Raw genomic sequence first — 16,189 nt, forward strand, 5'->3', positions numbered from 1 at the left:
TTCAGAATAAATTACTGGGTGTTTTTTGAAGAAGAAACTTAAACGTATTTCAGAGTATCTATGGGGAGGACAGAAGAAAAACTCTGACAAAGGTGACCTAACATCTGTCTCTTGGGAAAATGCCAGCAGGCATGTTTTCCTACAGAGTGGAACTAAAGCAGCCACAGGGCTTAGGCAGCTGTGCTCCTGGCCCGCGTGACGATGGGAAGCCCGCTCGGCTGGGTGTAAACCTCGTGACAAGCTACATCCCCATAGGCCAAGCCAGTTCTTGAACAGATTCATAAACGAGTGAGCAAGATAAATGATCTGTGGACGTGACACGCTGTATATAGGTCACACCTCCCATGAAATAGGAAACGAAATTAAAGAAGAAAGCTGCCAGTACACACAGATGGGGACTTACGTATAAAGGCACATTGCCAGGGAGTGGTAATTCAACACATGGCTGTTAATTCAGAACCAGAGTTCTCTCTGGGAGAGAGTATTTTAAAATCAAGACCTGAAATCTCCTGAGGGATCTGGGAACACACCAGAAAGGTAAAGAACCAGTGATTCCATCTAAAAGGTATTTGTTTTTCTATGAAATGTGGCAATCAGACATTGCTGTCACTTCAGATTTGACAAGTAAGAACTGGTTAGGTGAATGGTAAGTGTCAGAGGCCTAACCACTGTGTCAGTAGTTCCATGTGTCATCTATTTGGGACACAGAGAAATCATCAACTAATTCATTTGGGGGAAAGGATATGATCCACATTCAAATCTAAAGTATGCTACTAAACCGAAATCCACTCATTACGACTGAGTACCGACGAGGAATTCAGGACACACAAGCAAGTCTCTGAAGCTTCACGAGACTTGTGGTTGTTTCTCAGGACCAGAATCTCTCAATCTTGGCCCAGACACACTGTTCTATTCCATGCCGTCTGGGGTTATGGGCAGAGGTGACTGAACTGCCACATCCAACCACACGTAATGCACTGAGCCTCTTCATAGTCACGCCGACATCTGCTTGTTCCTTGAACTCTTAAGTGGCTTAAGAGACGAAAATGGCAATTATAGAAAAATTTAAATAAAAAACTTCAAACCAGAAAAATTTCCTATTTCTTCTGGACTGGCATTTCAAAGAAAGATGTGCTCGTGTGTGTGGCATGAGCACTCTTCGGCTGGCACCGCCTCCTAGGGCGCAGGGAAAGCAGCCTTCTGGTTTGAAATGCTCTGTATGAAGCAAAACAGGATTTCCCTTCAAATGTATGAAGCTAGTAAATACTGGAATTGACCACTCTTTCAGAAATTTATGGAACATTAGTAAATGATTTGATACATATTTAAGACAAGGTAGAATGATCAAGACAATACTTTTAGCAAAAGAAAACATCTTCCAATAAAGATACATATTAATGTTAAGGTTGGTGTAACTGTAGGTACAAAGATTCTTTACTTAAAAAAGCACCATTTGTTTGTAGACAAAACTGTACAGACATGGTCTAAAAATAAAGACTTGTATCTATATAAGTCATGGGTTTAAGATTTTTTAGTAAAATTAGCATTAAGAGGAGATTTTAAAGCTTTCCTATCACAAGAACGTTCACTATAAGCGAGGAATGAATTTGCATCAAATTTTCACGTCATAAGGAACACACTTCTTTTTCTGGCCCACCTAGCACCCATCCAATACTTGCCAGATCCGTGTTCTCATGTAGAAGGTGACTTTCATAATCTGCACCTTCAAAGTATATCGTCCAGGTACCTGGTGAGCGTGCGTGAGGAACCAACCTGCAGAAACCTGAGGAGAAGAACAAACAAGTCGCTGTGAGACTGACAGGCAGAGCACGTCAGACACACTACAATCTTCAACAAGGGAAGAGCGTAAGGCCTCGAGTACTTGACATCTCATGACAGTATTTATTATTCTTACTCTACATACACCTTTACTCCCTCTGAAAACTGAATTAGCAGACATTGAAAATCATACATTTGTTTTGGTCCAACACCAGGTAGAAAAGATAGCTGGGTCTCCCCATTCCTTTGTTCCCAAGAACCGCTGTTTTCACATCTGTGGGTGACTGCTGATGCACAGCGTAATGCCTTGCTAACTCTCCACCTACCCCGTGGCCCGAGAGGCCCTCTCTGACAAAGGGACAGGCAGGAGGGACCCGAGTGGCACTGCTGGATGTGTGCCTGCACTCCCAGACACCGGCCACCTGACTTACAGCCCGCATATTATTTGACTCACACAGCAATTCTGGAGGACAGGCCCCTCGTCATTACTCTGTCCAAATTTCCTTACAAGTAATACTCTAATTACTTACAAATAAATTTCAGAATCATCTTACAATGTTTTAAAGAATACCATTGATATTTTCATCAGGGACGGTGACATCTTTACAAAATGAAGTCTTTCACTTCAAAATGTAGCATTCTTCATTTAGTCAGGTCTTCTCGTGTTTCTCAGAAATTTTCTGAAAAGGTCACATCACACAAGCCTCGCACAAGTCTTGCTAAGTTTCTCCCAGTGGCCTCATTACTATTAGCAGCTAACAGCTGCCAGAAGCACCCAGTGTGCCACACACAGCTTCTCAGGAGCACCCAGTCTCCATTAACCCTGAGGTGTGGGCACTGGCCAGGGGGCCAGGCTGGCATGTGCTGGGACTCTCTTCCACTCCGGTACCCACCAGGAAGGGTAATTTGGGGGGAGTATATTTGGACACTTATAAGGTTGTTCACGGTAGACAGAAAAGGAGATGCCACAAATATACTTCAAGTCAGAACATAAATTAATTTTACTTAGTTTTAGTCCTTTAAAAAAAAAAAAAACGGTTTCAATCCGGTTTCACTGAAATATAATCTACAACTTAACGTCTTTCTTCTGTTCTAGGAATTATAATTATCACAGCATTGAAATTCCAACAATTGTAATTTATTTTCTTTGTTTTTCAAACATCAGGTTTCCCACAACAAGTCTGGAGCACACTGCAAGCAGACACTTCCTGCTTTCTTAGTTTAAGGAATGCGTCTCAGATCAGGCGTGAGTCTATGCTGATTTTATAGCCTCCTCTCGCAGAATCAATCGTATTGTACAAAAAAACAGAAGGAATATAAATTGCGAGCACTTTATTTGGCTTGCAAAAAGAATTGAGCATGAAGAATTAAAAACACTGATGTCATAAAAGAAAATGCCCAATTCTTTACGAGCCTTCTCAAGGCACGTGTGTTCTGGGCTACGTCACCATCTCAACACCTGAAATGAGGTGCTGAAGCCCAGACCTGATAAAGCATCACATGTCCGGAAGGTCAGCACTCCGCAGGGCCGAGGGGAGGTCCCGGGCACGGGCACGCAGCCCCCGGAGCCAGGCGCTCAGTAGGGGAAGTGAAGCAGTATGTTTATAAATGTGTTTCAAGTGCTGCCACAAAACACAGCAGAACATAAGGATCCCTGGTGGGGAAGTCGCTTAAGTGTTAGGACGTGGCTGAGGTTGTCTGGACACAGGGACACCTGAGTGGAATTGAAGAAAATACAGAAAGGCCTGTAAGTGCAACAGCAGGAGCAGGAACAGGCCCAAAGGCCCAAAGGCCCCGCAAGGACGCACAGCGCACTGTTCAACAGCGGTCACATGTGCAGTGTGTTTCCAGGCGGAGACCGAGACTGGAGGGGGACGGCACGCTCCACAGTCCCACAGGTGATGGGGGAGAGCGTCCAGCCGGAGCCGGAAACAGAGCCTGGTTCTAATGTCCGAAGGCAGTGTGGAGGCTGCCGCAGTGGCAGAACGGGCCCACGGCCGGCCGCTGCCGTGATGAACGTGGGTGCGGCGCTGACAGCTGTGGTCTCAGATGGGGGGATGGACAGTATGGAAGGGACCTTTCAGCAGCCCGGTGGCCGCTGCTGCCCCCGGGCCCACCGCCGTGCTGGGTTAGTGTGAGGACACACTTCTGGTGCCAAGGGCCAGCTGAGGCCCCTGTAACAGGCGCCCCTGGCTCGGGGGCTCCCGTGTGCCCTCAACCAGGGCTGGGGCAGCCCCTGCCCACTCCTGCCCCCGTCCCTTCACCATCCCACTCGGTCCTTTTAGACCCCGAGCCACCTAGCCTCTGCTTCTCCGAGACCTGAGGACAGTCACACTCCCATCTCCTTATAAGCAGCAGCTTCTGTAAAGCCAACTGCGTAAACTATGAAAATCTTTGAAGACATAAAATCTACTGAGGTGAGTGAAATATTCACTGGTTAAAAATCACACTCACTGAATTGATACACCTATGGACATAGAACCACAACCTTTCTATTATTCTCGTTACTCGTTTGAAACGCCTGCATCTGAGCTCCGCTGCAGAAGGGCAGCAGGCAGGGACTAACATTGGGTGGCATCGAGCTCAGGCTTCCGGTACCACGGGGACGGTACGCTCACCGCTGACCGCTGACCGCGAAGGAGAAAACGCAGGCCAGACGGTGATGAACTCGGGAGGGGAGCTGTGCCAGGGCCGGGGTCTTAGCGCAAACCACGAGCTGGCCTGGCCCCGGTGACAGCACCGCGGCCCTGACAGAGCCGCGCAGGCACCCAGCCATCCTCACAGCAGTCCCACAGGCGGGTCCTGTCACCACACCCACTTTACAGTGAGACAGTAGGTGACGAGGGTGCGATCAAAACTCAGGCAATCTGGGGCCAACACTTGTGCTGACCTGAATGACCCCACTGGGCTGGTCCCAACACCAAGTTACAACTGGCCTCCAGAGGCCGAGTCCAGCCACCAGGCTCAGGAAACGCCGAGAAGGGAAGGAGTCAGCGCTGGCCTGACCTCAGCCCCGGCTCAAGAGCGGCGCTTACCTCTCTGGCACAGAGGGTCCAGGAACTCCTGTAAGCCGCTGGGGATGTTCCTGACGACGTCGCAGGAGTAGCCGTCCTCGGGCAGGAGGAAGGGCAGCTGCAGGTCAGGGTCCTCTTCCAGCTGCACTTCCCGCCCATCGCTGCGGGCCAGCTCGTCGGCCGTGTTTTCAGCGACGGCCACCACGTTTTCTATCAGGTCCTGCTTGGGAAACAGGCCGAATCAGAGATGCTGTGTGGCTGGCGCAGCTCGCGCAGGTACAGGGCCATCCAGGAGGGACAGCAACCGGCCAGTATATCCACAGCCCAGGGGTAAGGCAGCAAACCACCAGCTGAGCACACACCTCAGCATGTGAACCGAGACGTTCATGACTGATTTCAAGTAATGTGTAGCTTTGAACAGAAGCTGTGTAGTCACAAGAAAATGGATTTTTTCCTCTTTTCAAAAGGAATCATTTTTTTCCTTGCACAATTCTGTAACATCCAGTGCTAATTATCCCACTTTTGTAGACTGTTTAATGACATAGGAAGAGCGGTGACTTCTGAATTATGGGTTATAGTGGTTTCTGTTTAAAACCTTTTTATTAACACATAACAGACAGGAAAGTGCACAGATCCTGACTTCACAGCACACTGACGTGAACACAGCAGCTCACCTACCACCCAGCTCAGGGAGCGGAAGCGCGCCAGCCGAGCAGCGACCACGCATACACGCCCTCCCGCCTTTCCCAAAGGCACCGCTCCCAGGCTTCCCACACCCGTGCTCCTGTCGGCTCCTAAAATTCAGACAGCTGGAAGCACTTCTTTGTGCCCTGTATCTGCCTAATTCCTGTGCAAATTATGACCTAATGCTCATCCAGGTTGTCATGTAGCTACAGTTCATTCTTTTCCACTCAGGGCCGTATTCCTTTACATCCACGACGCTGACTTATTTATACCTGGTACTGTGGACACTGTGGACACTCGGTGGTACCTAGTTTGGAGCTATTTTCACAGATGTCCTTTGTTGGCATAAATGCAATACTGGAGGTCAACAGATGGATCCAACCATCTAATTAACTTACCTCTCTATTAGAGTAAGCCATCTAATTCTCAGGAAATAAGGTCACTTATTAAACAAGTTCTCCTTTTTGCTTTTCATCCACATCTCCCTGTGCAAACGTGTCCCGCACCACCGGGTAGTAACGTGGCACCGTTCACTCACCGTCGGTATAAAGGGCTCATCGGGTGCACAGTGATAATTCTGTAATAAGGCTTGAAGTTGTAGTGAATTTAACTTAAAGCAGGTGCTGTTTATATTGGGAATGTCATCAGGTGCGTACTTGTCCATCGTAAGCAAAGTGGTCGCCTTGGAGGAGAACAAACAACGGAAATATGCCTTAGAAGTATTTCATAAATATTCCCCTTTATGAACATTTGTACAATGGTAGTAACGTGCTAATTTGATTTTGAAATGCAGGATATTTTTAAGAAAACAAACTTCCATGAACATGAACCATATACATTAAATTGAACTGAAAGCACTGCCTACAAAAGGTTTTTATGTGGCCTTTTCATCTTACTAAAAAACATATAGTGAAATTCAATTGTATGTTCATAGAGCATTTAAAAAAGTCTCTTAGAACCTGGAAATACTTCCGCAGCCATTCAGGTGATCAATTCAATTACTGGGGTCTGAATGGGCTCACTGCAATGGCCTTTTTATAACCAGCTGACTCAGTTAAAGCAGGAGGGTAGGTAGCTGCCTCTTTCTGTGCCAAATCTCCTTAGACTAGCTTAAGAAACTGAGAAGAAAATACAAAACTACAGTGTAATAACAAAAATTCGCCCTAGGTTTTGAGACTGTGGATACTCCTTTCCTTAAGTGTAAAACAGCAGTTTCTGTCTTGAACACCTAAGAAATTCCCTCAGAACTGGTGAAGCCATTAGGACACGGCTGTTCCACAACAGAACTCTTCTGTTCCCTTCTTCTCTTGCTCTTCCTTTGTGACTCGATGACTTTCTGGAGTGCTGTGCTCAGAGTCCTTTCTCGCTCTTTCGTGTATCTCCTACTGTAGATAGGTTTTTGCTTTGTGACCCCCTGGCTTCGCATTCTTAAGAGTGAATTAGTAACCATTTTAAGTAAGAATTTGCCTTCTAGAAAGGAGCTTTAGGACACATACTTTCCTACTCTGAGTAAAAAGGACCACTGAAGGATCCGTGTCCTACTGGTTACCCTGGTATGTTGAGGTCCTTCCCTGTGCACCTCGGAATGTGACCTCATCTGGAGACAGGGCCTTGCGAGTGTAATCAAGCAGATCTACTACGACTGATGTCCTTACAAGAAGCGGACATGTGGACAGACAGGTGGACGCCCTGTGCAGACGAGGACAGAGATGGTGGCTGTGGGGGAGATGCGTCTACAGAACACCCACATACCCAGCGACCCACCCGAAGCTGGGGGAGGGACCTGGGACAGACTCTCCCTCACAGTCCTCACCTGCCCACCTGGATCTTGGCCTTCCGGCCTCCAGAACTGAGACGATAAATTTCTCACCCAGTGTGTTGTACTTCATTATAGTGACCCAGGCAAACGTATACACTGTGGGGTCCCATTGTGTAAAAAGCCCAAAAGGGGGTTGCTGAGGGTCCGCTGCGTCCCAGTCCTTCCCCAGGACCGCCCACCTGCACAATCCTGCTGAGATGACAGTCGGCGGCCAGCTCCAGGCCTTGCTTCTCCGCCCACGCTTCCACATGTCCCAGCTGCTGGCGGATGATGGCGCCCCAGTAGTGGGAGCACAGCCCCGACTCGGGGTCGGTGACCAGTCTGTTGAACAGCCACATGTTGATGAAGTGGAAGAGCTGAGAGAAGAGCTGGATGGTCAGGGCCGCATTGACCCTGCATCGCCGCAGCAGACACATCGCACCCGTGAGCGTGTGCAAAACATCGTCTGTTCAGAAACGCAGGGTGAGGCAGGGTAGCAATGGCATCGGGGAAGAGCCTCATGAAGCAGCCGTGGGCCAGATAATGGCACTTACGGGAAGGCCTGCTCCACTCATGTCTAGAATACCCGTCTCAAATGGGCAGCGCGACGTGGTGGCTGTCGACTATATACGGGGATTCCCCAGATCTATCTAGCATTTACGCACACACTAAGGGACTTTCTAAAAGGCACAGCCAGCATGGCATTCCACAATGAGAACTGCTGCTAAACAAAGCGTACGACAGTGAAACTTGATGATTTTCCTAAGAATGCCAAATCCAATAGGATAGCTCATTTATTTGCAAAATACCTCCCTCTTATATATATTAAATATTAAAATGAAAAACAGGCAGGACAGAAGGAGGGAGGGAGGGGAAGAACGGAAGGAGGAAAAGAAAAGAAGGAGGGAAAGAGGGAGGGAGGGAGGAAAGGAAGAAGGAAAGAGGAAAAGAATATCCTAACCTATTTTTGGTCTTTGCAGGCTGTTCTCTTCAGGGTCATCCAGGAAGGCTGGCATATAATTATTCAGTTCTGACTGAAGACAGTGAACCAGGTACCTGAAAATACGTAAACAGTGTTAATGATCTCAACATGTGGCACTGCTATTGTCAGACATGGTATCACGTGCAAAACAGTTTGTACTGTTCAAAAATATTTTCATTTAAAAATGTAATAGTTTTATTCTCAGGATCCGTGGAACATAGTTCACTGAATTCCATTTATTAAGTCAACACATTTTGCATAGTTATTTACGCTTCTTAATATTCATTTTCAATTAGAGTAAATGAAAACCTTTAAAATTTGTTTTGAAAATTCAACAAGAAAATATACGATTTAAATCTTTATAGAACAGTGTCTCCAGAACTGTGGTCCTTACTTAAATGCCATTTGCACCAAGTGTGCTAAAACATCCTGGGCATCCAAGGTGATCCGGCTAAGGTCTCGATCCTGCTTAATGAAGTTGAGAAGCTCAGACGCATTTGCCATCCAGAAAGCAAGTGCCCCTGCGATGTTCTTCTGTTTCTGCAGACAGAACACATCTCCGTAAGCAGCTACAGAACAAACCAAGACAGTAACACAAAAAGGGATGCTCTTGAAAAGCTGCTGAAGATAGACCAGTACCTTCCCACGTCACCGGGTATTTACCACAGATACCAGATATTTGCAAAGGAATTTGGGTACATTCACAGCGGTGGCAAATACATAACCACTTCTTGGGGTTTATGTACAGATACATGGATCTAATTAGCTACGATTTAGAATCAATGGAGAAATGGAGACAGCAAATACTATAACACCAAATTGGCAATTGTGCATTATCTGGTAATCTGTGAAGTATACACACACGTCCCCATGGTCACCCACAGCCACCCTGATACTCGCAGTCACTGGCTTGGACACCAAGCAACTCGGTATCAAGTACTGATCTATCGCCTTATCTCCCGACCACATGTGCAGGCCAGGCAACCTCAGATGAGATCCAAAGAATAGGAACCAAGGATAAACGATAAAGAGAAGAAACAGAACTTTTGTCATTTCATATTCACACTGAAGTGCATTAAGCAGAAATTATGAAATGCCGATAAAGGTTGCAGTCAAAAGGATTTTAGTAGTGCATGTTCTGCTGCTGAATGAGTGTTATGAACTGCTCAGTCCAGTTGTAGTGCTGTATTTGACATGGAAGCAGCATGAGAAACTCAGCTAAGCCAACACAGCCAGGACCAGGTCCCAGCAGTATGTCCTACCTGATCAACCTGGTCTACTTCCTGGAGAAAAACAGACGAGGGGAAATCAAGCAGAACGAGAGAAAGAAACTTGTAAACAATCATGATAGTTCAAAAAAATCCAAACACCAATATGAAGGTACGACATGAAGATACGACGTTTAGTTATAGGTTCTTCTCGAATTACACACTCATGGAAGGTGCCCAGGCAGCTCCTGGAGCGTCGCCGTAAGGGACTAGTTAGTGCTATGTTCTTCCCACTGGGACAATAACTAAGTCAGTTCCTAGAGAGCTTATCGCTCACGATGTTCCAATCAACACATGAACATATGGATCTCTTTAGAAGATTCACAAAGGAAGGACTGCTGAACGTCCCGATGGCACTGCATCCGACTACTGAAAGGTCCGGAACATAGTCTCTTCCCCTGGATTGATTAATTAATAGTGAAAGAGACAGGAAAGACCAACAGAAACAACCAAAATAAAAGTTGAGAACCTAACAATGGATTAAAAGTCTTATACCTATACTATACTATACCTATACTAAAAAGGAATAAACTGTTTTTGGAAAGTAGGTTTTTATAAATTAAAGAATTTAAATTACTATCATAGTTTCTTACTAAAATGTTACGATTCCTCCAATCACATACTAAACCTAAATCTGAAGTTTAAAAGACTTGATTTGATCATGGTGATTTCAATGACTAGTTCAAATTCAACATGGAAAAGTCTATCAAAAGCAGTTTGATGACAGGACTTTATTTGAAATAGGCTTTAGAAACTCAAACACGATGGGGGACAGACAATGGCTTTGAATGACAACTGAAAAGGAAATCATGGTTGTTTGTAAAATACAGAGTAACAAAATAGTATCCAAATAAAATGACTCTCTTTTTTAATCCCTGTCCTCACTTGGTAAAAGAATCCTGACTGCATCAAATGCATGTGCTAACCACTCAAACATAAGAGAAACACTTCTTTAAAAATTCTGGCCTTTAAAACAATTCTGAGGGAATTAAAAGATTCGTTAGCTTCAAACTATCCTGACAGGACAACACAACCTAACCGTCTAATCCTGTCACTCAACATTACATCCGCAAGTTTTATAAGTTTTATAGCTGAATGCTGCATTGCCATGTGATTTAGGAAAACTATTTTTAAAATCTGTAAGTTCAAGATTAAATCTTCAAATTATCTGTAAGTATGGAAAACTGCTGTGCCAATTTTATCAACTAGAGAGAGTACCTAAAAGAAACAAGCCATTCTACCGAGAACATACCCTTGCTTCCGAAATTTCCCAACAGATTTATGAAAGAACTTGACCTGAACTCATCGTGAGAAGCGCCGTGATGCCCATCACGCCCACACCAGTGCAGACAATCCTACCGGCACCACAGGAGGCTCGTTACAAAAGAGCAAGTGCATCTACAGCCATTAGAGAATTCTAACAGGGGCTGCCAGGGCCTGGAGGGAAGGGACTGGGGAGAAGCGACCCGATGGGGTGGGCTTCTACTGCAGGGAATGGGAATGTCGCAGAACCAGAGGGGCGACAGCTGTGAATGCACTAACTGCTACTGACCTGGTCACTGTAAAAGGGCTGATTTTATGTTATGTGAATTTCATCTCAATAACTTTTTAAAAAATTCTAAGAAAACTCACATCAAGTCGCAATACTTTCTCACAAGTATTATAATTTTAAGGGTCTCTTTCATGATTATTACGTTACCATATACACAGTTTATCTTCCCTTATTCTAAAGTCTGTAGGGAAGAAACAGTAAAAAATTTACATTTCTTTTCAACTTTTAAAGGTATACATTTTTCAACACAATTTATATAACTTTTAATTTAGAAAAAAAACTCTTAATATAAAGGCAAACATATAACCAAATCTGAAACATTACAGTAACAAACTTGATTGACTTCAAAAGAACAAGCACATTAGGGACTGGCGTGGCGTTGCAGGTGAACTTACCTGAATCACCCCTTCCATCATGCTCACCATCTTGTTGACTATTGCGATCACTTTGTGAGTACGTTCTGTAGGACTGACATCAGGTCTGTACTGGCTGGACAATACATACCGACATGCCATATATAATACATATGTAGGTGACAACTTAAAATGGACTGTAGAGCTATTAGTATAATTTATAATGGCAGATAAAAATGAATCTTCAGCTGTGAAAAGATTTCAAAAACAAGAAAAAAGAAAAAAAAAGAACAAAAACAAAAACCCATGAAAATCAGATGGAGAAAAATGGAACAAGCAGTAATTCACTAACAATGGAATCTGAAGTTACTCACAGCTTTCCCTGAATTCGATGCTTGCAGGCAGCGTCACCTCAGGCCCAGGAGCGTCCTGAGTTCTGAAAAAATAACGTTGCCATCTCTGAAAACCAGGTCACGCAGTTCCTAACATCACTGCCCACCTGTGCAGCTTTCAGAACTATTTTTACATCTGTGTACAGTTTTTCTGAAATAATAAACAGCCCAATGCCCTGCCTCCACAGGAAGTGTATTTGAATATTCAGACACTCAGAGTTATCATCCCCCAGCTCCTCCGAAGTCAGTTCCTTGAAGTATCTGCTTCTGTCCTGAGAGCAGATCTGACATGATTCTCTATTATTCACGAAGACTTTGTGCAGCACATAGAGACCAGGCCGCTGTGCAGCTGCTACAGCCACGGCTCAAGTCACCATGAAAAGACACAGAGAAAATCTACACCACGTCAAGCCTGGCACCGAGCTCTTACAGGGAGAGAAATTTCCCAAGAGCTAGTCATTGTGTTTATTGTCTGATAAAAGTCACCCAAGATGGTCCCTGAAGATCCCTTCAGCCACTTGGGTAGCATTTTTCAATGCTCGCACTGACGCAGGCCTCAATAAAAGACATCCTAGTCACTCACACTTTTTCTTAAAGTCACAGAAACTGCAGGCACTTTTCACCATTCAGCCTGACACTACAAAAATGAGGAAAGGCCAAAAATATAAACAAAGAGAAACCTGGAACATTTCTAAGCATTAGCACTGAACTAATATTTATGTATTTTCAGGTATTCAGGATCAAATTAATTCAAAGGGTAGGTAACTTCAATTAAAGATTTCTTCAACTAGTGTGTCACCCTGCCCCCACTGGCTGGATGTAAGGTCAGGGTACTGTTACGTGAAATTCTTTCAGGTACACATATATACACATGCAGGTATGTGTCCACTAGGGCATAATGTGAAATATGATTTTGTGTTTTGTACTGTGGTCAAAAACATTTGAAAGCCATTAATAGCGCAAACTTTCTAAAATGTGTAAGATAAATGTGTTTTGCCTTTCTGCAAAGTTACCAGAAAATTAAATAGAGGGATTATGACAACTGGAATGAAAATATCGATTGAGTTAAATATTGGCTCACACCAAAATGAGGTCAATATTGATGCAAATAAATCTTCCTGTTTGGTGAAACGGGAAGTCAACACAGATATCAGGATATTTGCACTAGGTTAGTGATTTAAAATGACAGTCGTTTCCCGCAGAACATTCAAGGCTATTCATCTCATCAGACAAATGGTAACGGGCCAGAAGTAGGTATCTGGAATCACTGCTATGTGCACTTACTAGTAAGTCAGTTCAAATAACGAACACTTCTTCAAAAATGAGAAATAAACAAACACCTATGATTACAGATTTATACAGTTATAGACTACCTAACTAAAATAGTAATTCCTTTCCAACAACAAAGTTCTCTTTCCTCCATCCTCATCTTCTCCACATACTCAAAGATGAATAAGGAGAGACTATAATGTGAGTCAACTCAAACTAGGGTAATCATTACAAGTAAAAACAAAAATATTTTCATCAAATTATATGCTTCAAAGTTTACGCAGTCTATGGTTTATAATTTGGATTTAACTCAACAATTTCAGTGTAAAAATGCTCTTATACACAGATATAATTTAAATGCAACTATTTTAACATGCGTCTCTTACCCTGCCATGTTTATAGACATCTAAAATTACAGGTAAGTAGTTATTTTCAAGTTAATGTCAACGAATGACCCTGGACAAACTTTACACAGTGTTTATGTCTCTTCTTCAATTTAACAAATCTAGTAAAATGAAGGGAATTTAAATGCTCATTGAAAAAATCAAGTGTCAGTGATAATTTAGTCACTCCAATCATTCAAAGACTTCTTCCTTGACTAAAATTAGTATTTTAAACATGCTTATTAAAGTGACTTAGACTTTTATGAATATATCAAATTAAGTATTGCTTACCAACCTGTATATGTGAAAAATACAATTGAAAATGAGAAGAATCATTGCCTTAATAGCAACAAAATAACACATACTTGTACTTCAAATAAAACCTTTGTTTTAGTAAGTCTGCAAAGCAAAACCATCTGACCTTGAAAAGAGTTAATTAAAATTTTTGCTCACAGGATAAAATAATTTCTGACATACAATTAACCAACATGCGGCTATTACTTATTAACTCTTTCTACTTACTCATTTTGCATATCCCAAAAGCCTTATCCTAACCCACCTTTCCTCTCACGTCTTCATTCACTCACTTAATTCTATGGGCTCAGAACTGTGAGATCCCCATCTGAAGGCACAAACTGACCTCCTGTGATGACTGATATTAGTATCTGATGATACACAGTGCCCTCTGCTGGAAGTTGGAAAATTAAAAACTCTATCAGTGGCCTTTCACGGAATTGGTAAGTAACCTTGAGCAAGTCACCTGCATCAGCTAACACCTTACTGGAGGTAAGAGTCAGAATGGCCTCATTAAATATTTGAATAGCGCCAGAAGATGAATGCTCCCAGTGTCACTGCTGATAATGAGAACGTGATAAAATATTCATACTGTACTTCCCTGCTTCTGTCTGAGTACATGAGAGGCCTACAGTAAACGTGCTCAGCACAGATAATACTGCAGTGTAAATGAATCGGCTACACGAACACGTCTGAGGCACTGACGTTAATTTTCAACATTTAAACAATTTTAGGTCACAAGAAAGTAAATTCTGACTTATTAAGGTCATATAATTTATTGACTTATTAAGACCATATAATTTAAAAATTGTGAGAAAAGAAAATAACAAAAGGCAGAGGCTCTCTATTGAAAAAACCTAGGCAAGAACAATGAGGAGAAAACAAAATCACCCCCTTCATCTCAACAGGGAGACACACCACAAGGGAGCCCAACACAGCACCACGGCACTCCGTGAGTCCTGAAAGCTCTCCCTCAAAATCAGTTTTGGCTTTGTGTATTTTTAAACACGTGAGGATTTCTTCTAAAAAGGGGGGAAATGACTAGTTTTACCTAAGTATATAAATTAACAAATATTAAAATTATAAAAACTCTCCCACATTTTTGCAGAGAAGCACATTCAAAACAGACACATTTTAATTCAACACGCCTATTTCCACTGGACAACTCGGTGGCACATAAGGGATAGAACTGCTGATGGAATATTTTTTCCCAAGTCAGTAACATAAAATGGAAATATTCTGAAAACTACTGCTGACATGCTAAAACTGTTGGCCGAGCCCTGTCGGTTCAATGGCCTTCACCCCAAGCCCTCCCTGGGCCGCTCCCTCCTTCCCACCTGCTTTCTTGCCTGCGGAAGTCCTGATGCTCCACTCTCACCATGGGCTTCACCATCCCGCGCTCGGCGGGGCTGGAGGCAGACGGTCCCCTGTCGCTGTCCAGCCTTGTGGTGCTCTGGGCCAAGAGGAAGGAAGACACCGGGCGTTTAAAACTCTGCACACAGCCGTCACGCTTCACACCCCGTGCTGCAGGGGAAGCTGTGCTGCGAGGCTGCCAAGCAGGGGGCACGACAGGAGCGCAGAGCGCGAGCAGACGGGAGATGCTCAGCACGCGAGGACGCACGTCCAGGAGGAGCGGCACGCCCAGGACACACTGTCATTCACTGTCACCGAGGAACTGTAAGACACACACAGCCACCTTCCTTTCCAAAGAGCGAGAAGGTGCTTCCAACCACAGGCACGCAGAAGCAGTACACACACACGGGGTTCTTCAAAAGCACAGCGACAACAGTGACTTTATCCCAAGCAGTTCTCTTCAGTCAGGCTAGGGCTGCGAGAACGCACAACGTGAAGAGGTAGGGTCTTTCGTTTTATTTGTTAATTTTAAGAAAGGACTTAAAACTCTACTTTTCACAGCTCAAAACCTACAGAGAATTCAGTATAGAAACTGGTTTATTTCTTGCCCTTAGACAACAGAGATAAAACACACATGTATATCAACCCAACACAGCACATTTAAATCCTTCCCAACAGTACACATTCCTAACCAACCTAGAGCAGACAAAAAGGATGAGTTACCTTTATTAAGAAAACAATCAGAACAGAATCAATACACTGATAACTAAGAAATGGACTGTAGCGCACTCCCTTTATGGAAGATTACCCACTACCTCTGTTTAATGAAGACACTGAGCGCAGATAAGTAAGAAACACCCTTGTTTTACCAACTAGAGATTACACCGTATGGGTCTCTCTGGGTTTTCATTTCCCAAAAATGAGATTATACAACTTGATTTGTAAACAAAATTACTCTTTTTCATGTTGTAAACATCTTACAATATTATTTTTACATTACAGAACTGTAATGGCCATTGTGGGGATAGAGTCCCAGAGAGAAGTTTCCAGGCTCTCGGCCTCACGTGG

General features: G+C 43.7%; 1 protein-coding gene across 27 annotated transcripts in view; it reads right to left on the reverse strand.

Moving 5' to 3' along the window:
* AFDN (afadin, adherens junction formation factor) overlaps positions 1–16,189 on the reverse strand; it is a 131,151-nt gene that overhangs the window by 38,971 nt on the left and 75,991 nt on the right. For 18 of the 27 annotated variants that reach the window (XM_074333837.2, XM_074333834.2, XM_074333833.2 and 15 more), the window contains 10 exons: positions 15,106–15,221; positions 11,805–11,866; positions 11,473–11,678; positions 9,520–9,540; positions 8,652–8,797; positions 8,237–8,331; positions 7,476–7,741; positions 6,016–6,159; positions 4,815–5,013; positions 1,680–1,783 (listed from right to left, as the gene is read on the reverse strand). In XM_074333837.2, the coding sequence (XP_074189938.2) occupies positions 1,680–1,783; positions 4,815–5,013; positions 6,016–6,159; positions 7,476–7,741; positions 8,237–8,331; positions 8,652–8,797; positions 9,520–9,540; positions 11,473–11,678; positions 11,805–11,866; positions 15,106–15,221 (1,359 nt within the window). The remainder of the gene's footprint in view (positions 1–1,679; positions 1,784–4,814; positions 5,014–6,015; positions 6,160–7,475; positions 7,742–8,236; positions 8,332–8,651; positions 8,798–9,519; positions 9,541–11,472; positions 11,679–11,804; positions 11,867–15,105; positions 15,222–16,189) is intronic. The other 9 variants (XM_074333844.2, XM_088795003.1, XM_074333840.2 and 6 more) reach the window with 2 other exon arrangements.

The sequence above is a fragment of the Rhinolophus sinicus genome, chromosome 2 (genome assembly GCF_057876585.1).
Source record: "Rhinolophus sinicus isolate RSI-liver-muscle chromosome 2, RSI-T2T, whole genome shotgun sequence".
NCBI classification, from domain to species: domain Eukaryota; kingdom Metazoa; phylum Chordata; class Mammalia; order Chiroptera; family Rhinolophidae; genus Rhinolophus; species Rhinolophus sinicus.